A 27,916-nucleotide genomic window follows, 5' to 3' on the forward strand; every position below is an offset into this window, starting at 1 on the left:
CCCCCATCACTGTGCCCCACGAGGGGGCGTCCCAGGGCACCCTGGTAGCATTCGAACCCAGAGCCACTAGACCCGGACTCTGCCCTGGAGATAGGCATGGGGACCCAAGGCGGAAAGGGTGCCGGGCAGAGGCAGGAATGGGGGAGGAAGGAGAAGATGGGGGGCCCAGGTAAGGGAGTCACAGGGAGGTGAGGGCCCCCAAACGGCAGGGAGGGGTCATCAGGGGCAGGGAGGGGCCCCAGGCTGTGGGAGGTACTGGAGTGGGGAAGGGGACAGGGAGGGCGGGAGGAGTGGGGTGTTGGGTGGAGGCGGGAGGGGCCCCAGGGGGCGGGGGTGGGTCTCCACGCCCCAGCCACCCACAGGAAACCCAATCGCACTAATCTGCTCGGCTGACCGGTCGGGTGGCTGCGCCGGTGTCTGCTACCCCTCGGGCAGGCCGAGGGTGAGGGAGCAGTGGCTGCGGCGTGAGGACTGGACCATGAGGGGGGCACGGCCGGTGCTGCTGGTGCTGGTGCTGGCGGCCTGCAGCGGCGAGCTCGGTGAGGGGTGCAGGCAGAGGGGCCCGAGCAGGGGTGAGGCGGGGCGGGGAGGGGGGTGAGCGCGGAGGGAAGGGCAGGGCCCTCAGCCCAAGCGAGGGAGAGGTGGGTGCAGTACCAAAGGGCCTGTGCCCAGGGCTGGGACTGGCTGGGTGGGCTGGGGCGGCAGCAGAGGCCCCGGGTGCCAGCTGGGGACCTGCCTGTCACTGGGGGCCTCGGGCCGCAGAGGGCACCGTCAGAATCGTGCTCCCTGGTTCCGGGGCCACGGTGGAGGCGGGCCTTGGGAGGCGTCTTGGGAAGACCAGGAAGGCTCTGCGAGGTCCGAGACACCAGCTAGGGGAGACACCCCAGCCCCTCGGGGCCCCCACACCCAACCAGGAAAGGAGCTGGGCGGAGGGGAAACTGAGGTCAACCTGAAGACAGAGGGCCACACGGTGGGGGGGAGGGCCCCGCGGCCTCACTGGGCTGGGCGGCCAGGCCCAGCTGGGCTCCTGCGGTGGGACGGGACCCGGCAGAGGAGGGGAGGGGAGGGCAGCACACCCGGGGGCCCCCCCGGCCTGACCTGCCTGGCCCCTGGGGCCATGGCTCTCCCCGCCTCTGCTAAGCCGATGCCTGTGGATGCACGCAGCCCGCACCCCTCCTCACTTGTTCCCGAGGCCCCACTGCACCCCTCGGTCGGGTGCTGCTCTCTGCTGATGAGGACCCCGAGGGGGTGTCCTGCCGCACCAAGGCCCTCCCTGACCCCGCAGGCCCCCCCTCAATGCCTCCAGAGCTGCCCGGTCCCCACCTCGGCCCGCCTCCCCTGGGAGGGCACCTTGTCCCCAACCTCCTGCCCAAACCTCCTGAATCCTCCCAGAGTTTCGGTGGGCGGGCACCCCCCGGGTGGCGTCATCCCCCTCGAACCCGGGCCTCCAGGACAGAGGGCTGGGGAGGGGCAGGGCCTGCCTGACGTGTCCTTTGCCGCTTCTCACCCAGTGGGGGCCCTGAGATGCTACACCTGTCACGAGCCCACCAGTGTGTCCAGCTGTGTCACCATCGCCACCTGCGGTGTCAACGAAACCATGTGCAAGACCACCCTCTACTCCTTGGAGATAGGTCAGCGGGTGCTGGGCAGGGCAGGGCTGGGGTCCCAGGGTCAGAGCTGCCTCCCGGGTGTCACCACTGGCCAGCTGTGGGGGCCCCGTGCACAGCGCGCAGCCATGGCCCCAGCCGTTTTGCAAAAAGGGCTTTCGGTGGAAGCACTTCGGCCCCCCCCCCCCGCCCCTGCCCCCCTCTTTCCTTTAACGGAAACGCACCTTCAGCCTTGCTCGAGGCACCTGGAGAGGAACTGCCTCATCTAGCCGGGAATCCCCGTGTCAGCCGCTGTGTCCCTGGCACGTAGGACCCCCATGGTGGCGGAAGGAAAGAGGAGGGGGACTGAGGTGCAGCAGTGACCCCCACCCCCACCCCCACCCTGGGGTCACGGGGCCAGGCCTGGGGGCCCTGGGGTTCGGGAGCTGACCGGGCACCCAACGTGGCCCACAGTGTACCCCTTCCTGGGGGACTCCACGGTGACCAAGTCCTGCTCCAGCAAGTGCGTGCCCTCGGACGTGGACGGCATCGGCCAGACGCGGCCCGTGTCCTGCTGTAACAACGACCTGTGCAACGTGGGCGGGGCGCCCGCCCTGGACGGCCGCCGCAGCCTGGCCTTCGTGCTGGCGCTCCTCCTGCTCTGGAGCTTTGGACCCTAGAGCCCTCCCCCCCCACCCACACCCCTGCAAGCCAGCCCCAACCGCTCTCGAAGAAGCACCACCCCTGCACCAGGCGTCCTGTGTCTGCTTTTGGGTGCCCTGCCCACGGGGGGCCGGGGGGCCTACAGCTGCGTCTCTGGCTCCGTCAGCCTCATCCTGTGTCCCCCGCGGTCCCTCCCCAGCCCCTCCCCTCCCCTCCCGGTCTGCCTCTGGGCTGTCTCTAGGGGCCTCCTCTCCAAGTCCCATGACGTGGTAAGCGAGGACAGTCACTAGGCCCGTGACACCCACGCAAACCCTGTGGGGGAGGGGGCCTGACTGGGATGGGGCAGAGAGGGGACCCCGCAGGCAGGGCAGCACCTGCCTGCCAGGGCCGGGTCACCGGTGGCTTCTCGGAGGAGGGGCCCTTAAGGCCAGGCTTTGGATGACTGAGACATTGGTTGGGTAGAGGAGGGCAGGCCAGGCGGAAGGAAGCCCCGGGCAGGAAGAGTAACCTGGGATCGGGGATCAGTCCACGAAGCACCCACCGCCCGCTCACCTGGCCCCCGGGCAGGGCCCTTCCCTGCCCGTGCTGACACCGTCCCCTATGTTGGGTGGCGGAGAGGGCCACCAGGCATGTTCTGCCTTCTCCAGGCTCGCCAGGCCCCGCTCCCTGGGTGCCCAGGGTGGCCCAACTCCAACGCGGAGGGGACCTTCATTCCACCGCGGCCTCGGGCCAGCACAGAATCCTCCAGACATCTTCCCAGGAGTCACCTGTCCGGCAGGCCTCTGGTCCCCAGGGACCCCCAGGCCTGCACCTGTGATGGGACTCGATGCTCTCACGTACACACACACGTTTGTGCGCACACGTGCGGTCCTGGGGCACACACGGCAAGGGCCCCGTGCCTGAGGAAGGCAGGCCCCAGTACCCCCCGCCCAGTGCTGACCTGCCCCCAGGGCCACCTGAGGGAGGTGAGAAGGGGAGGGGAGGGCCCTCAGTCACCCCGTTCCACCGGCCTCTCCTGGGCCCCTGGTGAGCTGGCTCAGTCCTGGGAGGGGACACAGCACCAGCGTCCCGCCACGCTGAGATGGGGCCGGGAAGGCCTCCATCCAGTGTGCCAGCGCGCTCCCCGCGGGCCCGTGGCCCCGAGCCCAGAGAGCCCTCACAAGCAGCCATCACCCCTCCCGGGGCTTCCTGCTCTTGGATGGGGGACGGCAGCAGCCAGGACCTGAAGCAGGTCTGTCCTGGGGTGAAGGACACCCCGGGCCTCTGAGAGAGGAGACGCAGGGCCTGAAGGCCCCAAATCCCCAGGACCCCAGGACCCCCAGACCTCTGCTTCTTGTGATATGACGTGCAGTCTCAGGGGCTCTGTGGTCCTGAGCCAGCTCCTGGGGGACAGGACCCCCACAGCCCAGCAAGCCCCACCCAAGTGGCCAGCACAGACTGGCCACGTAGCATGACCACCATCCTCCAGAGAGCCCAGGCAGACTCCAGGAACAGCAGGGAACTCGGAGGTCAAGAATGGCCAAGAGCTGACCAGATGCCTTCCTTTGGGGGTTAACTCTGAGCTCCGACTTTGTCAGGAAGGAGGCGCTGTCCACATCCATTCAACACACCCCTCACCTGGCTTTTCTCGCGTGTCTCACAGGAGTGAGGAGAGTGGTGGGGACTTGAGACTTACAGCCTGGGCTGAGACTCGATACACACACACACACACACACACACACGCATGCACACGTGTGCGCGCACACACACAGCCTTCCAGCCAAACACGGGAAAGCTGTGCGCCCCTGTCCTGGCTGTGTCCCTCCTCCCTCTCCCGCCTCTGCGGACGGCAGAGCACCCTCTCTGCCATCCACATCTCCTAGGCTTTCCCTGCCTGGGCAGGGGGCTGTGCCATGCCACGTCCACCACCACTCCCTCGTCTTTACGGCTGCCCTCGCGGCCGACGACGCTCAGCCTGGTTTACAGGTGAAAGAAAGGGGGTCAGAGGGGCTTATGGCCACACAGGTGGGGCCGGGACCCACTCGGGCTGCCAGGCTCCACGCCAGACACTCCCTGGCTCCTCTCGCAACATCCTGGGCGCGACTGTGGACCAAGCCCTGGGGAAGGGCTGCCCCTGCTGCTGCCTGTGCCTGCACCTGCCAAGTGTGGCCCAACTGGTGGTTTGCAGCAACCGTGGTCTCTTCCTTCCCAAGTAACGCCCTCCCTTTGTTTCCTCGGTCCACAAGGCCAGCTCACGCCTGCCCTCGAAACTGCCCTGGGTCCTTGGGCCCATCCTACAAACAGGAATGCAAAGTCCAGCAGGGCAAGGGAGTCACCCCAAGGCCACACACGGAGTCAGCAGCAAATCCAAGACCAAAACCCGGGCCTCCTGAGTGCCAGCCAAAGCTCCTCCCAGCATGCTGTCCCTTCTGGAGACTGGGATGTAACTCCGTACCCTACAGTAGGGCCCACCCACCCTCCACCACTGTGCCTGCTACACATTCACACTCCTTCATCCGCCGGGTACTCCCCCATCTACTCACCTCCTGCCTCCCCCCATCGCCTTCCCTCCACTCACGCACTGCCTTCTACCCATCCACTCCTTCAAACATCACCCACCCCCCCCACCCATTCACTCATCCGTCTACACATCCACCCGTCCATCCATCTACCCACCCATCTACTCATCCATCCATCCACCTGCCCATTCACTCATCCGTCTACACATCCACCCATCCATCCATCTACCCTCCCATCTACTCACCCATCCATCCACACATCCACCCACCCATCTACTCACCCATCCATCCACGCACCTACTGCCGCCTTATCTCCCTCACTCCATTCACACATTGTCCTCTACCCATCCACTCCTTCAAACATCACCCACCCATCCATCTATCTACACATCCACCCATCCATCCATCTACTCACCCATCTACTCATCCATCCATCCACCTGCCCATTCACTCATCTGTCTACACATCCACCCATCCATCCATCTACCCACCCATCTACTCATCCATCCATCCACCTGTCCACCCACTCATCCATCTACACATCCATCCATCCATCCATCCATCGACTCACTCAACCATCTACACATCCACCCACCCACCCACCTGTCTACCCAGCCATCTATTCACCCATCCATCCACCTGTCCATCCATCCATGAGGTCCTCAGAGGACTGAGAAACCAGAGAGGCTGGAACACCAGGAAGACCTATGGACGAGGCAGCTCAGTGGGCCTCAGAGCATGTGGAAGATGTGGGGCTGGGATTGGGAGACCAGAGAGGGTGCCCGCCGAGAGGCCGAGCACAGGCAAAGGTGTGGGTACGGGAAGATTTGCGGTGGGGAGTGGGCAGTGAAGGAGGCTGGCAGGCCAAGCGGGGGCGGGGGCGCTGAGGGGTGGGCAGAGCCCTGCTGTCTGGGGCCTAAAACTGAGGGAAGCCCAGGCTAGGTCTAAAGGTCATTTGCAGGGAAGGGGCTGGCAGTGACTGAGGGGCCTCTCTGGAGCCCCACACCCATCAGCCTGGGAGGAGCCTGGGGGGCCCAGACCATCCGACCTGACACGGTCCCTACGCCTTACCAGGCAGGCACTCACCCTCCTCTGCACGCGGCCTGACTCCCCACTCCCTCCGGACCTCTGGTCTGGTGGGCACCTACGCCAGGGAGAGGGACACCTGGGCGTGAAGGACACTGGCCTCGGCCCTGGTTGGGCGTGACATACACCTGAGTCTGGGCCACAGGGGGCTCAGCACCTGTGTGGTGCTTGTGGGCCAGCACCAGGTGGCTAGAGCGAAGAGGGGTCCCGGTCCCCACGGCCTGTGAAAGATTGGCCCGCCCACCCGCTGTGCCGCCTCCCACCCCCGCCCTGTCCCGCACCACCCTGCTGACTCACACGCTCCCGCCACCACCTGGCAGGAACCACAGAGAGGGCAGGGTATAAGTGCCCACAGAGGCGGCCGCTCCCCGCTGCCGAGCACGGCCGATGGGGCGGATGGCCCGGCGCGGGGCTCTGCTCCAGCTTCTGCTGCTGCTTGCAGCCTCCTGCCTGCACGCTGGTGAGTGGGTGCCTCCTCTGCGGGGAGGGGGGCCTCCGACACCCCCCACGGGGCTCATCTCCCTCCCCCTAAATGAGCCTCCTGGATCCTAGAGCCTTCGCTCGGGACGGGCTTCGAAGCCCTACTCTCCAGGCGGGAAAACCAAGGCACAAGAGGAATGCAGCGTTCGAGTCCACGGGTCGGAGCCCCGGGCCTTGCAGGGTCGCGGCGAGGCGAGCCGCGTCCCCCAACAGGGATGGCGAGGGAGACACGCCAGGGGGCACGTGGGGTACGGCCCAGGGGTTAGACCACACGTGGCCTCCTCCAAGATGGGTCTCAAGGCCAGGCGACGACGTCTGCCCCATCCCTCGCCCAGGTGAGGCCTTCAGATGCTTTACCTGTGAGCAGCCCACGGCCATTCCTTTATGCAAGAACATTACTCGCTGCAAGCCGGAGGCCACGGCCTGTATGACTACGCTGGTGCTGATGGAGTCCGGTGAGTCTGGCCCACAACAGGCCCGGGGGGGGCCGCAGTGGTCACCTTCCCCCAGAAGGCCCTCGGGACTGGGGGTGGGGCCCCGAGGCGGAGCCCCCACGGCCTGCCTCTGTGGTGCCGCACGAGGGCGGCATCGGCCCCGGGGCCCCCGGCTCCCACCTCAGGGCTGGGACAGGAGCACGGACGGCTTCCAAGCCCAGCCATCAGTTTGGGGGCCGCAGGGTCAAGGGCGTGGAGGTCGGGGCAGCCGGGGAGGGCTCCGGGCCGTGGCGGAGCAGGCGCTGACACCTGCCCGCCCTGGCAGAGTACCCCTTCAACCAGATGCCCCTGGTGACCCGGTCCTGCTCCAACTCCTGCTTTGCCACCGACCCCGACAGCATGGGGAGCACCCGTGCTGTCTACTGCTGTTTCCGCGATCTGTGCAACTCCGTGCAGGCCACCAGGCTCGGCGTCAGGGCCCTGGCCCCGCTGGGGGCCCCGCTCCTTCCCTGAAGGGCCTGCCACCACCAGAGGCCACCCGTAGCCGCACGCTTCCAGAAGCTTCCGGTTAATCATGGGACTCAAGGGGCGAGAGCCTTGCCAGGGGCCTCCCTGCCCGCCACCCCCCACACTTGCAGAAAATAAACAAGGTCAGGGCAGAAACGACCTCTTTCCTTCCCGGGTGCCGAGAGCCCCCGGAGCTGGCCTCCAGGGGAGCTGAGCTGAGTCGGGCCCATTCTGGGCACCTGGCCCTTTTCTCATCCAGGGCCATTTGGACTCATTTCACAGAAGGGGAAACGGAGGCTTGGGAGGAGAAACGCATCCTGGGCCCGCCTTCCTGCAAACCAGTCCCACGGCCCCGGAGACCAGGACAGGCTCCCTAGCCCAAGGCAGATCTGTCCCCACCCCCAGAATCTCCCCCGAGACCCCGGGGGGCATCGCCCCCACCCCTGCCCCCTGGGTGGAAGGGAAGCTGAGGTCAAGGGTGGGTACGTCTCGCTTCACATGTTCGGCACGGGGGTGCTGCAGTCGCAGCAGGGGATGCTGGGAAGAGGGCACAGGGGGGCACAGGCTGCCTGCCCGATCGGTCCAGGCCTTCCCAAGTGCACGTGGGGTGCCTCTGGGCCAGCTGACGCCCACACACCTCCACGCGCTTCAGTCACCCCGCCCCCCGACATTGGGTGTACCATGACCCTGGCCCCGGGGGACAGCTGGAGTGAGAGACCATGCCCATGGAGCACTGAAGACGTGCCAGCTCATCCCAGACACCCAGGGCCAGTGCTGGGCTCCCTGCCACGCCCCCAGCCAGCCAGCCGGGCAGCAGCAGCCTCGGCCGCCGCCGAACCTCAGACCCCTGCTTCCCCCTCCTGAGGCCTGCCCCCCACCCGCGGGCCACGGCCTGGCTCGGCAGCGCCGTGCGGAGGTGGAGGGAGGAGACACGTCCAGTACACTGCACATCGGCAGCCTTGGGGCCTGAATGCCCCCAGGGTGTCACTGCCCCTCTCCAGGCCCCAATTCCCCTCGCTGCCCTCTGGCTTGGGCACTTTCCAGACTCCGCATTATGGCCAGGCTTCCAGAGAGTCTCTACCAGGCCCGGGATTTGGAGGCAAGGGGCCCGGGCCCCTCGGGGACCACGGGGACAAAGCGAGACACCACTACAGCCCTTTTTTGGTCTCAGCTTCCAGTGGGGCAGCAGGGATACGGCTTCTGAGCTCTTCAAGGTGCGGGGAGGCGGGGGGTGAGCCTGTGCACCCAGCTCCACAGCCACCCCACCCCTGGAGGAAGCAGGTGGCTGGCCAGGCGCACCCGCGGGGTCTTCACACAGTGCCAGCCTGGCAAACAGAGGGCACCCCTGCCCCATCACCACCTAAGCACGGGGCTACCCTGCCCTCCCCTGGCGGGAGCTGCCAAGTGACCTGAGCCCAAGGAAAGCCCTTGCTCTGTCTGTAGCCCTGAGGACACCTGAGGTCAGATCTGCACATCCCTGTGTCCCGCCCCCCACCCCCAGGAGCTGGGGAGGCCACAGGTGGGGCCCCGGGAGGGCTGGCCCTGGGGTGGCCACACCAGCTGCCGACACTTGGGGCCTGAGGATTGAGGAGGTGGTGTGTGGGGTCACAAAGAACGCAGAAAGAGGAGAGATACCCCCCCAAGGTCACCCGGTTCCTAGGCGGGGAGGGTGGGGCAGCCCAAGCCCCACCTTGGCCAGCCCTGTGCCCTGGACGCGTGTCCCCTGGTCAGCAAGGACCCCTCTGTGGTCAGACCTTCTCCAAACAGAGAGCAAGAGGGAGCCTCCCCTCCCCTCCGCCCCCATCTGGCTCGGGTGTATCTCCCTTGAGCGGACAAAGAAACTACTGCGCCCCCGGGACACAGGGACGTCCAGCCCAGATGCCCCACCACCTTGAACACCTCACACAGACACACAGACCCGTCCTGCCTCCCCAGCCCCTGCCCTGCTCCGGGATGCCAGCTGGTAACTCACCACCGCCGGATGGACCTGCTGGGACCCAGACCCACTGTGCGCAGCTTCCCGTCCACAGTCCCCGTGGGGAATCTGTCCTGACACCTGTATGGACCCCCCAAGTTCCCCCGCCCCAGGATGTCCCCGGTCCTTCACTCCCTGCAGAAGCTCAAACACCCTCGCGGGCCGCGGGCTGCTCAAGCAGGTGGGAGGCCTGGCCTCGCCAGCCACGTGACCTCAGCCAGGCCGCATCACTCCCCCATCTTCAAATGCCGTGTCGCAAACCCAACTTTTCCAACTACCCGTTCTTTTCTGGGCGCCCGGACTGGGGCCCTCCTGAGCAAGTGGTCAGAGCACAACGTGGCCCATGCCATCGCTCACCTGTCTTCTATCCCGGTGGCCACACTTCCTGTCCTCTTTGAGGGGCTTGCAGAAGGGCCCCTGTGCTGTCCCGCCCATTAAGGCATTGACCTTCTGCCCCACCTGCTGTCCCACTTCCCCGCCCCAGCAACCCCAGAGTCTGAGGCCTCGCCTCCCAAACTCTGGAGGATCACGGACTGGACCCTGGGACCAAATCAGAAACCTGCACCAGCCATCCACAGACTGGGACATGGGACAGCAAACCCCAAGAGCCGGGGACAAGGAGAGCACCAGGGTCTGCAGGGGGAGTGGGGCAAATCCTTTCTGGCCTCGGTCCCATGCTCTGTGCAAGAGGGGCCAGTCCTGCCCTGCCCACCTAGACCCTAAGTTCGTGGGACCCCGAGAAGCCTAGCCAGCCCCCACACCAGAAAACACCTGTGGGGGCCCGCTGCTTCCCTGGGGGGTGGGGGCTTCAGAAATGAGGTCTTCCCCCAGCACACTGACATTAAAAACCCTTTAATCTTGGGGTTTCTTTAAATAAAACAGAAACATTGCAGCTTTCCCGTTGCAGCTGTAAGGCAGAGATCAGCGTGGGGGGCAGGCAAGGAATCGGGGGGCATCCCTGCACTCCTGGCTCCAGCTGGCGGCGGGGTTCCAGGACAGGGTGGAAGGAGGCAGCTCTGGGGCCCCGGCAGCTCTGACCTACACCATGGGGCCCCAGACTGGCTTCACCCACAGGGTGGGGCCGAACTCCCACCCCCCACAGCCCACGCGCCAAGGGTCCTGGGCCTCCCACTTTTCCCATCACCTCCACCCTGAGGGCAGAGCTGTGTCAGGGCATCTGAGTCACCCCCATCCCGTGCCCAGCACAGTATGGGGGAGGGGGACATCAGTAATGGGCGGAGGGGGAGGCCTGAGCGGGCTGGGGCGGTGGGGGGCGGGGCGGTGCTGGGCCGACAGGGCTGGTCGTGGACCGCTCCAGCTGGGAGACGTGGGCCTGGCGGGTCCATCCCGCACCCTCTGGCCCTGGCAGGCAGGGACCGGCAGGCAAGCGCCCCCACGTTGAGGCTGGCGGGCAGGGTGTGGTGGTCATTGGTCCTTGACGACATCACCGAGGCCGCTCTCAGCCCTGAGCAGCTGGCTGCTGGCCTCGTTGTAGGCAATCCAGTGCCGTAGGTCCTCTGGGAGCTCGGGGGGCTCCACCTGCAGGGCGACAGGGGGACATTCCCATGGCCCCGCCGCCCCGGGGACGAGCAGGGGTGCAGGGCGGGGTGACATTCCCACGGCCCCGCCGCCCCGGGGACGAGCAGGGGTGCAGGGAGGGGTGACATTCCCACGGCCCCGCCGCCCCGGGGACGAGCAGGGGTGCAGGGAGGGGTGGCCAGCCAGGGCGCGGCCTTCACACCTCTGGGCCTCTGCTCACGCTGTTCCCCCTGGAACGTGTCCTCCGCCTCCCCTTGCAGGTGGCCCTCCCTGAGGCCCCCAGTGCCATTCATCCTCCTGTCTCGAGACACCATCCTCCTTCCTCAGGCCTGTCTCCCCAACAGGGCCACATCGGAGCCGTCCGTGTGTCCCCAGGACCCAGGCAAAGCCCTCTGAGGCCAGCTGGCTGGAGAGGGGTGACGGGTGACCCGGAGCAGCCAGAGGCCTCAGGAGTCTGGAGCGGGGGAGTGGAAGGGTGGCTGTCAGCCACCCTCTGCTGCGAAAGTGCTGGACGGGGGCTGCCGCGAGCCTCTCTTCTCCAGCGCACCACGAGAAGCTGGACCAGAAGCTCTGGGCCCACTGCTGCGATCCCCCCGCCCCCCCCCACCCCCATGCAGCCAGCCATCATGGGGAGGCGAGAGGCTGCCGGGCCAGGCCTGAGAGGTCACAGGCCTCGGGGACGGGCTTGGGGTGTTCCCGGGGGAAAGGGGACAAGTAGAGTGGCAGCCCTGGCCTCCCCCGGAGTGAGGGGAGCTCTGCTCAATGTCCAGGCTTTTGGGATCACTCTCCTCCCAGCCAGCGGTGGCGAAACCGGACTTGGAGCATTTCAGCCCAGACTGCCCCCTGTAGGCTCTGCCTGGGGCCCACCTCACCTAGCCTAGGCACCTGGGTTCCTCCTGGCCATGCCCTGGCCCTCCCATCTGTGGCTGGGCATCCTTGGGCACACCTGCTGAGCCTCGCTATTGGCTCTCTTGGAAGTCGCTTCCAGCCCCCACCGGCCACCCGGCACCCTCTGTTGTAGCAGAGACTCCCTCTTTTAGTCCCAACTCTCAGTCCCTCGACTTAAAGCCTCCGTGACCAGAGACTCCCCACGCCGGCCTCCTTACATGTGAAAGGGCGTATGGAGCATCTCTGTCCCTATGGGGTGGGGGACACCCAGGACCTTTGGGGGGGTGTCCAGAGACAGAAAACCAGGGAGCTATGCCCATGGCCTCTGTGAGCCTCAGTTTCCCCACCTCCAGTATGGGGGAAAGACCACGCTCTCACGATTAACATGAGACCGTGTCCCCCCTTGTTCAAGAGGCAACTGTTCAAAGCCAGAGAGGGCAGCGCCCTCGTTTAGAGCACCCAGGGGTTGGGGCAGGCCCTGGCTTTGGCACGGAAGCTCCTGAGGCAAGTTTTCCGGACGCCGCCTCAGGCCGGAGCCTGCCCTGGAAACCATTCCGGCGGTGGCGCGCTGCCGTCCCCAGGGCTGCCGTCCCCAGGGCCCCGTTGCCACGCCGCGGTAGCCAGGCTGGGCTGTGCTGGAAGGAGCAGGCCCTGGGGAGGGTCCTTTAGCCCCACACGGGCACTGCGGCCCTCTCGCCAACTGGAAAAGGCAGAAGGGCTTGCAGCTCTGTGAGTTCAGTCCCCCAACCCCAAACCCAGGTGGTGGTGACCCAAGCCCTCAGCTCCAAGCTGTGTGCAAAGGGCAGGGGAGGGGGTGTCCTCGGGTCCTTGGGAACTCCCAGGAACCTCTCACGGACACCATCCCGCCTGTTGAGAACCAAGGACCAGAGAAGGTGGCTACACACTCCGAGCCACACAGCAGCATCAGGACTTAGATCCCCGGGAGAGGCCTGGTCAGGGCTTCCCTGTTGGCGGAAAAGCGGGGGGTACCGCATGGGGTGGCATGGAGTCCTGAGAGGCGAGCTTAAGAAGTGGCGGGCGGGGAGCACGCTAAGAACGTGTATGAAGAGTGGATTCAGGGACCCTGGGAGCTCCCAGGGAGAATGGCCATCAGTGAAGTGAGGCCCTGGGTCCAAAAGTAAGGGCTGGAGTGTGGCACTCAGCGGGACAGGAGCACCCCAAGGGGGTGGCCTTCCCTAGAGGAGGGGGCAGGGACCAGGAACCCTCAGGGCCCCGCGGAGGGTGTACACCCGGGCCCGGGGAGGGGGGAAGAAGGTGCTCACCCTGTGTTTGCACAGGTGCTGCACGACGCGCTCCGGCGAGGTGCCCAGCACATGCTGGCGGGAGCGCAGGAGCGCGCACACGAAGCCATCGCGCAGGCTGATGAAGCGCGCCTCCAGGTAAAACGCTCGGTCGTCCCAGCCCAGCAGGCGGGTGCGCACCTCGAAGGGCTCGAACAGGCGCAGCGAGCGGCGATAGCGCGCGCACGAGGCGGCCAGCACGGCGCGGGCCCCGAGCGCGCGCAGCGCCCCCAGCACCCCGCAGCGGGTCAGGTGCGCGGCGCGCGCCACGTCGGCCTCGCGCAAGTAGCGCGCGTTGTTCATGTGCAGCAGCAGGTCCAAGTCCGAGGGCAGCACGCGGCCCGCGTAGCGTTGCTCGGCCAGCAGGTCGCGGACGCGCGGCTGCAGCAGGCGCGCGCGCAGCACGGCGCACGGCACGCGCACCAAGTACCAACCGTCCAGCAGCGCGAAGTAGACGAGCGCCAGGACCAGCGGCGCCACGAGCAGCCCCAGCATCGCGGCGGCAGGCGCGGGGTGCGGCGGAACCCGCGGCGCCGGTGCCGACCGGGGCGCGCTGCGCTGGAGTCCGCCGCGCCGGTGCCCGCGCCCCGCCTCGCCCGCTCGCCGGAACCGGCGAGAGCCGAGCTACCGGAGCGAACCACCTCGCGAAGCCGGCTGGGGAGGGACGCGCCGGAGGCGGCTGGTGCCGCAGGCCAGGGCCCCGCCCTCCCCGCGCCAGCATCCCCCCCCCCCCGGCGCCCTCAGTGGTCCGTCCCCCGCCAAGTCCGCGCGCCTCCCGCCCCGCTTTCGCTTTCGCTGCGCGCCGCGCCACAGCGGCATCTGGCGGTCGCGGCCCGCGATGCAGGCGCGGGAGAGGGCGAGCTGGTCCGCGGCGTCTCCCCACCCAGCTCGCTGCGAGCCCTCTTGTCTCTCCCCAGCCGTCGAAGATTCGGTCCCTGATCTGAGCAGAGGCAAAGGCTCCAGTACCTCCCGGCCCAAGTTGCAGGACTTTGCAAAAGAAGTGGACGCCGCCGTCCGCAGCGGCACTGCTTCAAGACTGTCCTGGAAACCGACCCTCCGACGCTCCAAAACATCCAGGGGCTCTCCACCTTTGCAGGGCGCCCCAGCCCCAGCGCGCATGCGGCCGATTGAGGGCGCATCACGGTCTGGCCCCTAAGCCTTTTCAGTCCCAGCTGGTAACCTCATTACCCCCACCAGCACCACTCCCACCCCCAGGTCCTGGCAATCTCAAACTCATTCCCAAGCATTCCCATCCTTGGCCCGTTCAGAAAGGGAGCATATAACACCCGCAATGGGGGGAGAGGACTCTGCAAATGTAAAGGGCTCGACAGGGGCCTCATAGGTGTCACGAGCACATGGGATGCGGACCCAGCAGTGTGCAGCAGGCACTCCAGCGTCCTCTCTGTCCCCTTCTCGGCAACACTGGGCAGGAAAGCCCGGAAGAGGTCCACCCAGCTTTCCCAGCCCGCCCCCAGCTTGCCAGTGACCTGGGAGGCCACCTCCTTAGGTCCGCACTGGGGCCCTGGAGAGGTGGAGGCGGCTCTGAGAACAGCACCCCCCAGCGGCCGCACTGAGAGGGCTTTGGTCCGGTCCACACGGGGCCGGGCTCTGGTCGACCGCCAGTGCCACAATGGCAGGTGGCTTCCCTTCCCTCGGGCACCATCGGGGCAGAATTCTTTGCTTTTCTGGCTTTGCTTCTGGGGCCAGTAGTTGGGCAGAATGGGATCTGGGTTTTCCTGGGTCCTTGGATCTGCTTGGATACTCCGCGGACAGGAAGTTCATTCTCAGGGCGGACCCAGCTGCCCCAGGAAAGCCTGGGGGTAGGAAAGGCCTTCCCCACGCATTGTTCAGCCTTGTCCCTGCCCTGGCTCAGCTCCACACCATCTGTCCCTGAGGCGGGACAGCTTCTCGGGATGAAGGTGTCCTTGGAGCCCCCTTGGCAGCTGCTCTGTGAATGCAGCCTGGTCACCCCCCTTGTCCCACCCCCACAGCGGGGGCCTGCTTCTAGAAGCCTGTTCTGGAAATGTCAGTGAAGGTTGGTAAACAATAGAATGGGGGCGGTGGGGGATGCTTACAAGACCCCTGCCCCCATCCTCTGACAGCCGGGGCTCCCTCTGCCAGGGACCCTCCCCTTCCATCTTCCCCTTCCCTGACCCCCAGACAGTCTAGATGCCCAGAACCCTGGTCTCACTGTGCCTTTACGCACGCTCGATTATGTCAGCAGGGACTGCCATCTCCCCGCTGGACCCCGAGGCCAGGAGGTCGCTTTGATGGCCCAAACCCAGGGCCAGCACAATCGATGCCGGCCGGGGGCTCCCCAGGAACCAACTTCTTCTTAGCCGCCCACGTCCGGCTGCATCAGCACCAGATGCGGGCGTGCTGTGGTGGTCATGGCAGACTGCTGGGGGTCTCGGGCAGGTCAGGGACTCCTGGGCATCAGACCTGGAACCCCTCTGCTCTGGCTTCGTATCTGAGAGGCAAAGAGGGAGGAGGGGCTGGGAGACAGCTGACAAAGGTGGGGCCCCCACTCCCCTGCTGCCGGAGGGTCTGACATGTGACCCCTGCGCCCCCTCCAGTAGAGCCCCTGCTGCACCCCAAGTCCAGCCAGGGAGGAGCAGGGCTCACAGAGCAGCGCCCAGGCCGCTGACAGACACCGCGCCCTGCCCACCCAGTACTGTCTTTACAGACACCTGAGTGGTCGAGGGTGGAGACATCAGCAACCCGGGCTGGGGGCGTCAATCCCAGCCCGAGAGGGGCCAGGCAGACGGGCCTGGGACTGACGTTCCGGGGAAGGGAGGGCTGCGCCAGACCACCTCCAGCCTGGGGCTGAGTGTGCTGCTAGGGTCAGAGATGACGGCTCAGGGAGCGCCCTTGGAGGCCTGACCTAGGTGACCGAGCGCACAGGGGAGGATGGCTAGGCGCCAGCTGTGTGGCCTCAGGTCAGTTCCTTCACGTCTCTGTGCCCTGCCTCACCGGGTGGTGGTGAGAATCGATGAGTGATTGCATGGGAGACCCATGAGAGCGCACCTGGCCTCTGGTAACGGGGATACGTGCTATATTATCTCCTACTGTGACAGCCGCAGAAGGCTCGGACAGTGTCCCTAACACGGAGAGTGCTCGGGAAGTGGCACCTTTTTTTTTTTTTTTAATGTTTTTTATCTAATTTTGAGAAAGAGAGAGAAAGAGACAGAGGGCAAGCAGGGGAGGGGCAGGGAGAGAGGGAGACACAGAATCCAAAGCAGGCTCCAGGCTCCGAGCTGTCGGCACAGAGCCCGACGCGGGGCTCGAACCCACGAACCGCGAGATCATGACCTGAGCAGAAGTCGGACGCTTAACCGACTGAGCCCCCCGGGGGGCCCCTTGGGAAATGGCATCTTAAAAACTAACGTAAGTCTGTCTGTCCAGGGGACCACCTCAGCCACAGGTGCAGCCGTGAGGGTCTCTGTTCCTTACTATGGAAAGATACATGTTTAGAAAGCAGTTTGTCGGGGAGCGTGCGAAGCATGACCCGGGCACAGATTCACAGTGTGCATCTGTGCGTGTTTGCACGCGACGCGTCATGAAGACGGAAAACGGTGACCCACGTTATCCTAGGGTTTGGGGAGCCGAGTCCTGTATGCTTTTCTTTCTCGCCGTTCCCTAGTTTGCGAAGATGAGGCGGTGTGGGGAGAGGGAGGTGGGGGTCCCGGCCAGACCCTGCCGTGGGCCCGCAGCTGAGGGGCCCTGGGCCTCTGCAGGTGGACCCCCTGCCGTCCCCACCCAGGGGAGCAGGAGGAGGCCCCAACGCGCTGCGTGTGCGGAGGGACTCCTGCCCTTCCCTCTGTCCTGGAGTGAGGGAGGGGCAAGGCTGGCCCCCTCGGGCTCTCAGTTTGAGGCCACACGAACTTGGGAATGGCTCAGGAGGTCAGAGGAGTCCCCGGTCCGGGGAACGGAGGACCCAGCGAGGTCTCCCACTTCTCAGGGCCCGCCGTCCCTCTCCCCTCACCCTGGCCCAAATATTTCAAACCCAGAAGCCCGGGACAGGGTCTGGGGGGCCGGGGCACTGCCTCACTTCCCGGAGCCTCACCCCGGAGGAGGACCCCTGCCTGAGGGTGTGGCTGACGTGTGGGTCGCCGTGGGCTCCCTTCCCTGCTCGGTGGACGGAGGCCTGTCCCTCCGGACTTTCAGGCCCTGCCGTGGCCCCGGTCACACTGGTGTTTGAGATCCTCTCTGTGCTTTATTCCTTTTTGAGCTCCACCTGCTAACATGACACATATTTCTGTATTTACCCTGTTCACCTGACCCCCCCCCCCATCCGGTAAGCTCGGTGAGCGGGGGTGGCTCTAGGGCATGGAGGGAGGTTGGGGAAAATGCATCCCAGCGTGGGAGACCGCTGATTCTGGCGTGCCTGGAACAGCGCCTGGAACGTAGTAGGCGCTCCACAACCACTGGCAGGACAGATGCACCAGTGTCCTCTACGGTCACCTGGCCAAGGTGGACAAGCCCAAACTCCAGCCCGGGCCAGACCCTCATGGGCCTGAAGCTCTGCCTGAGCCCCCCCCCCCGCCCCGACCCAGTTCTATGGTGCCCTCTCAGGAAACAAAGCCCCAGCCCTGGACCCTGGACCCTGGATCCTGGACCCTGGACCGGAGCCAAGCCAGGTCTATGTGCTGAGCGTGCCTGGGGCCCCAGAGGGACGGGCGTGGGAGAGGCCAGAGCCTGCGCGGAGCCGGATCTGAGCTGGGCCCTGGAGGCGAGGAAGAAGTGGGGAGGACCAGCACTGGAGGTCACTCGGGACGTGCACGGGGAGACTCTGGGCCTCCGGCCTGGACTTGTTGGTCAGTGTGGCCCTGCCCCAGCCCACCCCAGAGCTCCAGAAGCCGGGCTCTAATCCTGCCTCACCCACCACTCAGTAGGGGTCTTGGCCAGAAGCGCCCCCCTGTGCAGGTTCCCGCCCTGGCTCCGCTCACACAGCCCACCCCACGTGGCCGACAGGTCCTGGCGCTGGAGCCCCCAGGGGCAGGGAGGCAGCCCCTGTGTTTCCCAAGGGGCTTTCTCAGGAATTGAAAAGGCGAGGTGGGGACCCTAGGCTCACAAGCACTGTGAAAGGAACCCCGCTCCCGGACAGGAGGGACCTGAGGTCAGGGGGCAGGGGGCGGCTTCGCTGGGGACCCTTTTGCATAGTTTGAATTTTTCACCGTGGGTGTGGAGAACTTACAGTGGACAAAACAAAACACTTAGGAAACAGGCAGAGGGAAAGGACAGGGCGGGGACGCCGAGGGGGCCTCACACAGTAGCAGCCCCTCCCACCCAGAAACCACTGAGTCTTGTGGATCCTCAACGCTCGCAGCAGAGGGGGGTCCCAGTAAGTATCTGAGGCTCAGAGAGGTCGAGTGATCTGAGTGAGGCCACACAGCAAGAGACGGGGTGCCCAGGGATGCCACCCTACCTTCTGCAGCTGTGTCCTCCCTTCCCGGTATGTGACATCTGTTTCTGCCCAGGCCTGGGCTCCACCCCATGTGGCTGGCTACGGACATGGCCACAGCCCACGTATGTGGATCCAGGTGGCATCCAACACAGCCCTGGACCCCACCCTGACTCCCACCCGGGGGCGCGCGAGAACAGAGCTGTCTGCAGCTAAGTCAATGAGACTTTATTAAGGCCCTACTGGGTGCAGGGGTTACTGCTCCAGGACTCCCAGGGACATTGGGAGCTGAACCCCCTCCACACCCCATCTCTTGGGGCTCCCAGGACCTCTCACTCCCTGCCCCTAATTCTACTCAGTACATTTCATCTCAGCCTTTGTGGGGCCCTCCTGAGTGCCTGTTCCTTGCTGGTTACAGGTGACCCTATGAGTGGGACATGGCTCAGCAGGTAGAGGTGGAGGGAGTGGTCAGGGAAGGCTTCCTGGAGGAAGAGTATGCCCAAGCGAGGATTAAGGAGTGGGTTGGAATGTGGGGGTTGTGTGGGCCGTGTGCAGGCTGTCGCACATCAATACAGCCCAGCCTGCTGGGCAGTGGGAGCTGGGCAGGAGTCCTAGGGAGCCATGGAAGGCTAGAAAGGGCAGAGGGGCATGGCCCGACCCGAGTTAGGGTCCAGGAGGGGCCTCGACTGGACCAGGTGTGTATGAAGAGTGCCCTGGGGCCCCTGGGACACAGTGGGGTCCTCCTGCCTCCTACATCCGGCTAGGGCCCCAGAGCAGCAGGCCACCGAGAGCAGTGAGCAGCGCCAGGGTGACAAGAGCTGGCTGCAGGGCATGGGCCCCGTTGGCATTGCACAGGTCACTGGAGCAACACGTGATGTTCTTCTTGCCCAAGTAGTAGTTCTGGGAGTCATCCACACAGTGCGAGGTGCAGCCCTTGCTAATGACGGTCAGGAAGCCAACAGCACCTGGGGGTGGGGGCCGCTCAGCTAGGGCTGGGTCCCGGGTGTTCGCCCACCCGGCCTTGTCCCAGCTCCCACGGCCCTCTTCCTGTCCTGACTCTGAAACTCTGGAGTCATCCCGGGTGACTGCCTCAAGACTGCCAGCAGTGCGAGGGCAGGCGCTTGGGCTCATCTGTATCCACATGCCCAAGGCAGCCAGACCTTCTGCTGGGCACTAGACATGCCTAATGAATGGGTGAATGCAGGGATGGATGGATGGATGGATGGATGATGGATGTGTAGGTGATACAGGGGGATGGATGGATGGATGGATGGATGGATGGATGGATGATGGATGGGTAGGTGATACAGGGGGATGGATGGATGGATGGATGGATGGATGATGGATGGATAGGAGATACAGGGGGATGGATGGGTGGATGGATGGATGGATGGGTGGGTGGATGGATGGATGGTAGATGGACAGATGAAGGGTGATGGGTGGACAGACAGACAAGGGATAGGTGGGGGGGCGGGGGATGAACGGATGGGAGACAGAGCAGCTGTATCCATGGGTGGATAGATGAACAAGTGGCCAGGTGCACAGAGGATGAGCAGTTCAGTGGCAGAGACCTAAACCCAGGTGCTTTGAGTCCCTGCCAAGGCAGGGAAGGAGATGGCAAAAGGCAGGGCAGAGCCACAGCCAGCCTGGGGCGGGGTGGGGGGGGTGGGGGGGAAGCTGGGCAAGGTCACGCGGAGGACTCGGGGGGCAGCAGGGCCACTCACGGATGCGCTCGGTCCAGCATTGGGTGTCAGAGTGGGTGCAGTTCTTCACGTGCAGGCAGTTCTGGTTGCTCACCTGGGCCTCGCAGGAGTAGCACTGCAGGGCACCGCCTGGGGGGTGGGGGCGTGCTCAGAGGCTGCCCCCCCACAGAGCGGGAAGGAGCCTCGTTTTCTCGCCTGTCACACTTTCCAGGCTGCTGGGAACGTGCAAGAGCACAAGAGCCTGCCGCAAACTGGGACATCCTCACGGGGAGGGCGCTGCGCCCATCAAAGCCCACCCGGGGAGGCTCCAGGGCCCGCTTCCTGTCATGGCGTCTGGAATCCACCAGTGGTGCCCCAGCCCACCCCTCCGGGTTTTAAAGCTCTGTTAAAAAGCCTATGGTCCAAGAGGGAAGGGGGTGACGCACCCCTGGGTGGGAGCTGGCTCACCCCACTTGGCAGCCAGCCCAGCTGGGCACGGGGCAGGTGGGCGCAGGGTGGACAGACCCGCTCACGTCCTTCCGTCGCTGTCCCTAACAGCCTGCGCAAACCCCACCCAGCCTCCCAGGCCTCCCTGGTGCTGTGTGATCGGCATGGGCCCCGGGCTGGGTCCTGCTCTGTCCCTGGGAGTAGCGGCCCCGGCTGTCACACGACGTCTCCTCCGATCAAAACAATGGTGGAGCTGGGATCCAAGTCACCCAATTGCAAGCAGGCCCCGTGCTGCCAGCCCTGTGCTCGGGCACCACACACACCAGCTGACCTCCAGCAGCCTGTCGGGCCATTGTCATGATCCCCACTCTCTAGCAGAGGAAGCTGAGGCTCTGAGAGGTTTAGCGATTACCCAGGATGGGAAGAGACCGAGCTAGGCCTGGAGTCCAGACCAGAGCAGCAAAGGCCCACACCTGCCCCCCCCCCGGGTGTCTCCTGTCCTTGCTGCCCACAGTGGACCCCAGGGCTGGGCCTGGGGAGGGGACCTGGGTCCTCTGAGGACAAACCTCAGCCCTCTCCCGGTTCACTCTTCCCTCCTGCCTCTGTGGCACTTCCTAACTTGAGGCTTTTTGCCCCTGTGCTTCCTCTCTACTCTGCAGGCTCTCAGTGCCTCCCTTGTCCGTCCGCCCTCCGAGCGCCAGGCCCTGCGCACGGCGGTCAGGAGAAGAGCCCCCGCGAGCCCTGCCCGCTCTGGGTGAACCATTACTCCATCCTGGCTGCACTGCGAGCCGCCCCAGAGGGGGACGCGGGCAAGGACAAAAGTCCCTTCTTCCTGCCGCCGCCTCCACTTCCTTCCACCTGACCTCCCTGCTCCCTGTCCCCCTCCTCCACCTCCTCTCTCTCTGTCCTTCCGGGTGGGTGCTCTCTCTGAGGGCCCCCCGGTCTCCCTGGATTGCCCCCACCCCAGCCCTGTTCCCGTGGCCCTGCCCCGGGCTGGGGGAGGTCTCACTTGGCTGCAGGGCCAGGCCGATGGCCAGCAGGGTGAGGACGACAGCCTTCATGGTCACCAGCGGGCAGCGGTGGCGTGGACCTCGGGGTGGCCTTATATCGCTTCGGCTGGCAAGGCGGAGGCTCCACTGCCCACTGTCAACACGGACGGGCTCCCCGCGGCCAGCAAGCACCACGGGTAGATCCCAATCTCCACCCGCCCGGCCGGGCTGCACCCCGCCACTCCCTCTGTCCTCCCGTCTGCTTCCGGAAGGCAGAGCCTGCCCAGGGCAGGGGCCGCCCTCCCCACCTGTGGCCATTTCTTAGCCACCCCAGGGCGAGGCGCCAGGCTCAGCCTCTGCCCACCTCACACCAAGCGGTGAAGCCAGAGAAGGGTGTGACCGCCTTGTCCAAGGTGGAGGGCGACCTCCCTGGGCCTGTGGCGCTCCTAGGGCTCCTGGTCCCACAGGAGCGACAGACCTTGGACGGCTGCAAACGAGAAGTGCCTTGGGAGGGGGCCGCTCTGGGGAGTGCCCCGGAGGCTTGGGGGCGGGGGGCTGGCACAGCCAAAGTGCACTGTCGCGCTGCATCGGGCTGGGTGCAGGCTCACCCCTCGTGACCTTACTTACTCCCCATACAACATGGAACTTTAGCTGCAAGAGAGGCGGGGAGACGCAGTAGGAGGAGGAGGGGGGTGGCAGAAGGCAGGACATTGCCTGCACGCCGGACCCACTCTCCCCCTGTCTGTGTCCTGGGGTCCCACAAGGGTCCCAAGGGCTTCCCCTGGCTGGTGACCTGAGGGCGGGAGGTTCAGAGGCCAGGCCATCTCTCCTGCTGTGCCCTGACCGCGGGGTGCTCTGTGCAGTGAGTGGCTGCATCCCCGTGGGCCAGCCTGCTCCCCTCCTGCTAGCCCTGCCCGGCCTGTGCTGACTGTTCTGTGCCCTCACCCCTCCAAGCCCAGGGGCCCAGTGGCTTCCTGCTGCTGTTGGCCTGGGGCCCATTCTCCGTCCCCATTGTCCCTCCAAACTTGCCCCTCCCTTTGTAAACAGTCTCCCTGTGCCCCCTTGGAATGTCCCGCAGGTGCTCACTGCCTGCTGACCCCAGTGTGTCTGGGGGGGGGGCGGTGAGGGGCCCCTCCCATGGGGGGAGAGGACCTTTCACTTCCTGATGCCCTCCTGGCCCAAAGACGGCATCTCTGACCTCACTTTACCATCTGACCTCATGCCCTTGGGCTCCTCCCTGGGAGGAAGCCCCAGGGTAGAGCAGGGGCTGTGCCGTGGTGCTGGCAGGTCGCTCCCGGGGATGTGTCATCTCCCAGCCCTCTGGGACAGGGACAGGGGTGGGGGTGGGGGTGGGGGTGCGAGAGCAGAGAGACCCTTCCCGGTGGGGACAGCTTCCATCCTCTCACCCTGAGTCCTGGATCAAGATGACACAGTGACATGGGCCCAGGGTGAGACCCACACCTCCCCAGCACTCGCTGCACCTCTGGGGTCTTTCCTGCCCAGCCGCCTGGCGCCCGCCAGTTTGCACGCTTTCCCCGGGAGGTGTCTCTCCTGAGGCCCAGGAATGGACAGGACCTTGCTCAAGCTCACACGGAGGTGAGCGCGGTCCCCCCACTCCAGCTGCCTTCCTCCTCTTTCTGCCTGCTCCGAACTTTCTCCCTGAACACCCCCCCACCCCCCGCCTCCAGCCCGCGATCCCACCAGCTCAGGTGCCTTGGAAGGTAAAGTGTTTGTGACTTCACTGCGCCTGGCCGTCTGCCTGTCTGCCCACCCCCAGCTGACTGGGGGCGCCCCGGACTGGAGCCTTTCTTATCTGTCTCTTTTTACTCGAGGCACCCGGCACCTAGCACCAGCCTGGGACATTCAGTCCTCAAATATTGACAGGTGCATGAATGTTTGTTAATCTGATTCGATACGAGGCGATTACTCTCTGGCCGTGGTCTCAAGCAGGGTGCTTCTGCGCCCCGGGGCACGTTTGGCCTAATGCCTGAAGACATGGTCGGTTGTCCCAGCAGGGGGGTCATCCTGCACAGGACGCCCCCACCACAGAGACGCTTCCAGCCTGAGGTCGGCAGAACCGCGGGGCAGGAGGCCTGCCCAGGGCCGTGGGCACGAGGCTGCTGTCCCAGCGTACGGGCGGCAGAGAATTAGACCAGACAGGATCGCCTTGAGTCTAAGGAGCCGACGAGCTCTGCTGGGCTTGGGACTTGCCTGGGACCCACCCCCGCTTCCTTCCTTGCGACTGCTCCTTCTTGCTGGGAAGGTCTATCCCGTGTCTGTCGTGTCGCTGCATTCTGGAAGCGCATGACTTGTCTGATTTCCCAAGTGTGCAGCCGGAAGGAATCATCGTCTCCCCCAGACCTGATGTTGGGGCCGATGCCGGCATGAGTTAAGGCTTCGGGGCTGTCGGGGAGGAACGAGTGCACCTTGCCTGTGAGAAGGACGTGAGAAGGACGTAGTCAAATGCTACGGTCTGAATTGTCCCCCCCAAATCCCCACACTGAAGCCATAACCCCAATGGGATGGTACTTGGAGGCGGAGCCCTTGGGAGGTGATTGGGTTCAGACGAGGTCATGAGGGAGGGGTCCCCCCGACGGGCTAAGTGCCCTCATAAGATCAGACACCAGAGCTCCCCCCACCCCCTGAGCCCACAGCGGGGAGGCGGCCGTCTGCACGCCAGGAAGGGGGTCTCCCCCTCACCCGACCGCGCCGACGCCCCGCTCTCAGACTCCCAGCCTCCAGAGCCACGAGAAACAAACGTGTGTTGTTTACAGCTCCTGGTCTGTGGTGCTGTGTTAGGGCAGCTGACTGAATATTGAAGCCCATGGCACCATGCCCTAGATAGAGTCCTCGACTCCACCTCTGACCCTGTCAGCCCCAAACTAAGTCCTCACTAGGGTCACAGCCTGAATCCTGACCCTGCTCACCGAGTAAGCCCTGACCCTGACCGTACCCTGAACCCTGACCCTGGTCACCGACTGTGCCCCGTCCTGTCATCCATGCTTTGGGCACACGCTGAATACAGCCCCTCAGCCTAGACTGAGCCTGGAAAACCTGTCACAAAGGGATGGGACTCCCTGCAGTGGACGGGGTCAGGGTGTGGCTTTGACATGACTCACCCTTAGCCCCTTTCGTCTGCTCTGGTGTCACCTCCCTGGGCTCCAGATTTTCCTGTTCTCTTTTGCCTTTCCACCTACCTGCCCAACCCGTTGGGCTCCCTGGAGATCCGGCCAGCCCGCATTGCCCCCCACCCCACCAGGATGGGGGGCTGGTGGGACCGGAGCAGGGCCAAGCCCTGGGAGGAGGCAGGATCACTGACCCCCCCCACCGACTCCCGTTTTGCAGACAGACCGTGACCTCCTATGGCTGCCACCCTGTCCCACACTTGAATGGATGCCTTTTTTTTTTTTTGGATGAATCTTATATTTTATGCAGAATTAATTAGAAAAGTTAAGATGTTATGTGAATTACAAAACCACAGTTGATTTCACCTTCTACTTTTATAGACCTTTTCCTTTAGAAAAATGCATCCGTAACTCGAGAGGGTAATTCTACTTGCTGCCAGGACACTGACGGTCGGGGGACGCAAGCTCCGTGCCAGGCCTCCCGTTGTGGGTTCTGGAAATTAAGGCCATGTCTCGCAAGCTCCGTGTGTGTGCGTGTGTGTGTGTGTGTGTGTGCGCATGTGTGTTTGTGTACTGCGGGCACCGAGTCCCATCAGGGGCTCTGGGAGCCCGCTTCTCACCCCCAGCCCACCGGGGCCAGGCTCCCAGGGCGTCCCGCCACCCCGGGTGCCAGTCGGTCTCTAATTGTCTCAAGGGTCTTGCACCCCAGAGGAGGTGCCTCTTCCTGGTTCTCACAAAGGTGTCCTAGGCACCCTCAGTGGCTCTGCCCCAACCTGCCCCCTCCTGCTGTCCCAGCCTCAGCCCCCTGCTGGTTCTCCTCTTCTCCCTCCAGGAGTGCAGTCAATGAGCCCAGGAGACCCGGCCCACCTCAGGCAGCGCCGCCCCCCTGCCAGAGGGCGTGGAATTCACAAACACCCTCAGCCTGGAGCCAAAGCCCCCCTCTGTTGCTGTTAAGAGACTTGTCACCCCAAGACCCTCCCTCTGGGGACTGACTGGTTTCCTCACCCGAGGACTCCAGAGTCTCGGGGAGACTTTGCCGCCTCCAGGCTGAGTACAATGTATGCAGGTGAAACGCTATGGGCTCAGAGGAAGCAGTGAGAGCAGGGCCTGGTGGGGACCCTTGTGTGGAGCCCACTGGGAAGCCAGGGGTGGGGCAGGGGGTGACCTGCTCAGACTGACCCTCTCAAGGCCACTCTGGCTGCGAACGGCGATGGGGGGGGGCTGCGGTGGTGATCGGGGGTGGTCTGGGGGCCCGATCCTGTGCACTGGGGGTGCTCGGGGGAGTGGGGCCCTCAGCGCCAGCTCCCAGGAGACACCAGTCCTTTCCCCTCCTCTCTTTATGACCCTTTCTCCTCGGCCAGAGTTGGCTCCGTCCCTGAGATGAGGCCCAAGGGCCCCAGAGTGTTGGTGGGAGCATCTGGGGGAACCCCATACATCTTGGGGATCAAACCCAGGCCCCTGCCAGCCCCATGCCCGGGGCGGGGGGTGGGGGGAGGTGTGCCGCATGTGAGCCCGTGTCCATGAGGTGGCAGCACAGTGTCACAACACAGGGATGGAGCCAGCCTTCCTGGGGGGGCCACCTGGCTGCCCCAGGAGACCCTGCTGGGTCCCCCTCACGTTCGAGTTCTGCTCAGTGCTCCGGTTTTCTCCTCTGCCAAACACGTCTGCCTCTAGCACGCCCAAATTCCTCACCCACAGGACCGTGTGCAGCAAAATGGCTACTGTTTCAAGCCCGAGTTTTGGGGGTGCTTCATCGTGCAGCAGTGGATGGCTGATATGGGGGCGAAGACAGATGTGAGGGGACCAGGGGGGCTTGGGCCAGGGAGAGAGCAGTTGGTGGGAGTGAGGAGGCCCGACGTGGCACGGATGAGGAGGGCAGAGCCCCTAGTCAATCTGGGTGTGGGGCGTAAGGGACAGGCGAGTCCAGCGTGACTGAATTTTTGGCCCGAGGGAATGGAAAAAGGACCCTGCCACCCACCGAGATGGGGACTGTGTGGGTGGAAAAGGCTGCGCGGCGTCAGGAGCTCAGGTCTAGAAATGCTGGACATGGGGTCCTCACAGAGGTCCACGTGGGGATGCCGGGAAGGGCACAGGCGTCTAGAGTTCTCAAGAGGGGTCCCGGCAAGGAGACAGGGATGTGGGAGCGGCCAGCCCCTGCTGGTATTGCCACGGGAGTGGAGATCACCGAGGGAGTGGGTGTGGGTAGAAGGGGAGAGCCCAGGAGTGAACCCTGCAGGTCAGGGATCCTTGGGGGGGGGGGGGCGAGGAAGGAGGGCCTGGGGCTACAGCATCCTGGAAGCCCAGGGGAGAAAGTGAATGAAGCCGGAGACAGCTATGGACATCCGTCTAGGCTCCCTGCGGCTGCTGTGACAAATAACCTTACATTGGGAGGCTTAAAATAGGACACAAGGTGTCGGCAGCTGGATCCTCCCTGAGGATCCAGGAAAGAATATGCATCCGTAGCTGGCAGCCCTTCCTGGGTCTACAAAGCACACACTCCGACCTGTGTCTGTTGTCACATTGCCTTTTCTCCCTCTTCTTCCTGAATCACGTTGTCTTCCCGACTCTGTCCCTCCTTCCTCCCTCTTATAGGGACCCTGTGATTACACTGCACCCCCCCCAGTCCCCCACCCCTGTCCCTGTGATAATCAGGATAATCTCCCCATCTCAAGAATCTTAATCACATAAGCAAAGCCCCTGAGGTCACGTGCTCATGGGGTGGGGGATGAGGGTGTGGGGCAAGGGGCGGCGGTGGGGGTGGTGGTGGCTGGGGCGGTGCTTTATTCAGCCGCCACGGCTGCCCTCTGGTCCCCAAAGGCTCACATTTGTCCCGCACGCAGAGCACATTCACCCCATCCCAAGGGCCCCCCAAAGTCTCAACTCCTCTGACTGCATCAGGTCAAGTGTGAGTCTCATCAGCTCTAAAGTCTCAAACATCAACACGCAACCCCTGCAAATTAGGTGCGGATGAGGCGCCCGCTCAGCAAGAGGCCGAGTGGGAAGGAAACCGCGCTGGCCCTTGGATTTCACCGAGGGAGGGGGGCTGCGTCACCGTCCTCCTGCCAACCCTGGCCGGGACTGCAAGGGCCCCCACGTCCTTCAGCGCAGGGCTCCACTCGCGCGAAACTCGAGGCTCCGACGCCCCTGCGCCCGCCCCACGGGTGCACAGGGAGAGGCCGCCCCGCGCCCCACCCACCGGCTCCGCACCGGCCCGCAAGGCCAGCGAGAGGCCCAGTCAGTCCTCCAGGCTGCCTAGAGCGTCCCGGAAGTGGCTGGGGGGAAGGCGGCCAGGCGCGGACCGGCGGCGCGGGG

At 64.8% G+C, this 27,916-nt stretch overlaps 4 protein-coding genes across 4 annotated transcripts; 2 read left to right on the forward strand and 2 right to left on the reverse strand.

The window, feature by feature from the left end:
• Positions 1 to 478: 478 nt before the first annotated feature.
• On the forward strand, positions 479 to 2,266 carry LYPD2 (LY6/PLAUR domain containing 2). Its single transcript, XM_030304154.1, has 3 exons — positions 479 to 539; positions 1,512 to 1,631; positions 2,061 to 2,266. Exons 1-3 carry the CDS (start codon positions 479 to 481, stop codon positions 2,264 to 2,266), a joined length of 387 nt encoding a protein of 128 aa, XP_030160014.1.
• A 3,954-nt stretch (positions 2,267 to 6,220) lies between these two features.
• Positions 6,221 to 7,260, forward strand: SLURP1 (secreted LY6/PLAUR domain containing 1). Its single transcript, XM_030304521.1, has 3 exons — positions 6,221 to 6,293; positions 6,649 to 6,768; positions 7,073 to 7,260. The coding sequence occupies exons 1-3, from the start codon at positions 6,221 to 6,223 to the stop codon at positions 7,258 to 7,260; spliced, it is 381 nt and encodes a 126-aa protein (XP_030160381.1).
• A 2,805-nt stretch (positions 7,261 to 10,065) lies between these two features.
• THEM6 (thioesterase superfamily member 6) lies at positions 10,066 to 13,511 on the reverse strand. The gene is made up of 2 exons (XM_030304140.1): positions 12,940 to 13,511; positions 10,066 to 10,768 (listed from the first exon to the last, which is right to left on the reverse strand). The coding sequence occupies exons 1-2, from the start codon at positions 13,450 to 13,452 to the stop codon at positions 10,655 to 10,657; spliced, it is 627 nt and encodes a 208-aa protein (XP_030160000.1). The 5' UTR covers positions 13,453 to 13,511; the 3' UTR covers positions 10,066 to 10,654.
• Positions 13,512 to 18,574: 5,063 nt separating this feature from the next.
• On the reverse strand, positions 18,575 to 21,705 carry PSCA (prostate stem cell antigen). Its single transcript, XM_030304149.1, has 3 exons — positions 21,500 to 21,705; positions 20,086 to 20,193; positions 18,575 to 19,326 (listed from the first exon to the last, which is right to left on the reverse strand). Exons 1-3 carry the CDS (start codon positions 21,549 to 21,551, stop codon positions 19,112 to 19,114), a joined length of 375 nt encoding a protein of 124 aa, XP_030160009.1. The 5' UTR covers positions 21,552 to 21,705; the 3' UTR covers positions 18,575 to 19,111.
• Between the last annotated feature and the right edge of the window lie 6,211 nt (positions 21,706 to 27,916).

This window comes from Lynx canadensis, chromosome F2, assembly GCF_007474595.2.
Source record: "Lynx canadensis isolate LIC74 chromosome F2, mLynCan4.pri.v2, whole genome shotgun sequence".
Lineage (NCBI taxonomy): Eukaryota > Metazoa > Chordata > Mammalia > Carnivora > Felidae > Lynx > Lynx canadensis.

Excerpts from the sequence above, each read along its gene's own strand:
- THEM6 (XM_030304140.1), bottom strand. The coding sequence starts at position 13,452 with ATGCTGGGGCTGCTCGTGGCGCCGCTGGTCCTGGCGCTCGTCTACTTC. Across the intron at positions 10,769-12,939 it reads AGCACCTGTGCAAACACAGG|GTGGAGCCCCCCGAGCTCCC; the intron begins GTGAGCACCTTC and ends GTCGCCCTGCAG.
- LYPD2 (XM_030304154.1), top strand. The coding sequence starts at position 479 with ATGAGGGGGGCACGGCCGGTGCTGCTGGTGCTGGTGCTGGCGGCCTGC. Across the intron at positions 540-1,511 it reads GGCCTGCAGCGGCGAGCTCG|TGGGGGCCCTGAGATGCTAC; the intron begins GTGAGGGGTGCA and ends CTTCTCACCCAG. Across the intron at positions 1,632-2,060 it reads CCTCTACTCCTTGGAGATAG|TGTACCCCTTCCTGGGGGAC; the intron begins GTCAGCGGGTGC and ends CGTGGCCCACAG.
- PSCA (XM_030304149.1), bottom strand. The coding sequence starts at position 21,551 with ATGAAGGCTGTCGTCCTCACCCTGCTGGCCATCGGCCTGGCCCTGCAG. Across the intron at positions 20,194-21,499 it reads CGGCCTGGCCCTGCAGCCAA|GCGGTGCCCTGCAGTGCTAC; the intron begins GTGAGACCTCCC and ends CCCACCCCCCAG. Across the intron at positions 19,327-20,085 it reads ATGCTGGACCGAGCGCATCC|GTGCTGTTGGCTTCCTGACC; the intron begins GTGAGTGGCCCT and ends CCCCACCCCCAG.
- SLURP1 (XM_030304521.1), top strand. The coding sequence starts at position 6,221 with ATGGGGCGGATGGCCCGGCGCGGGGCTCTGCTCCAGCTTCTGCTGCTG. Across the intron at positions 6,294-6,648 it reads AGCCTCCTGCCTGCACGCTG|GTGAGGCCTTCAGATGCTTT; the intron begins GTGAGTGGGTGC and ends TCCCTCGCCCAG. Across the intron at positions 6,769-7,072 it reads GCTGGTGCTGATGGAGTCCG|AGTACCCCTTCAACCAGATG; the intron begins GTGAGTCTGGCC and ends CCGCCCTGGCAG.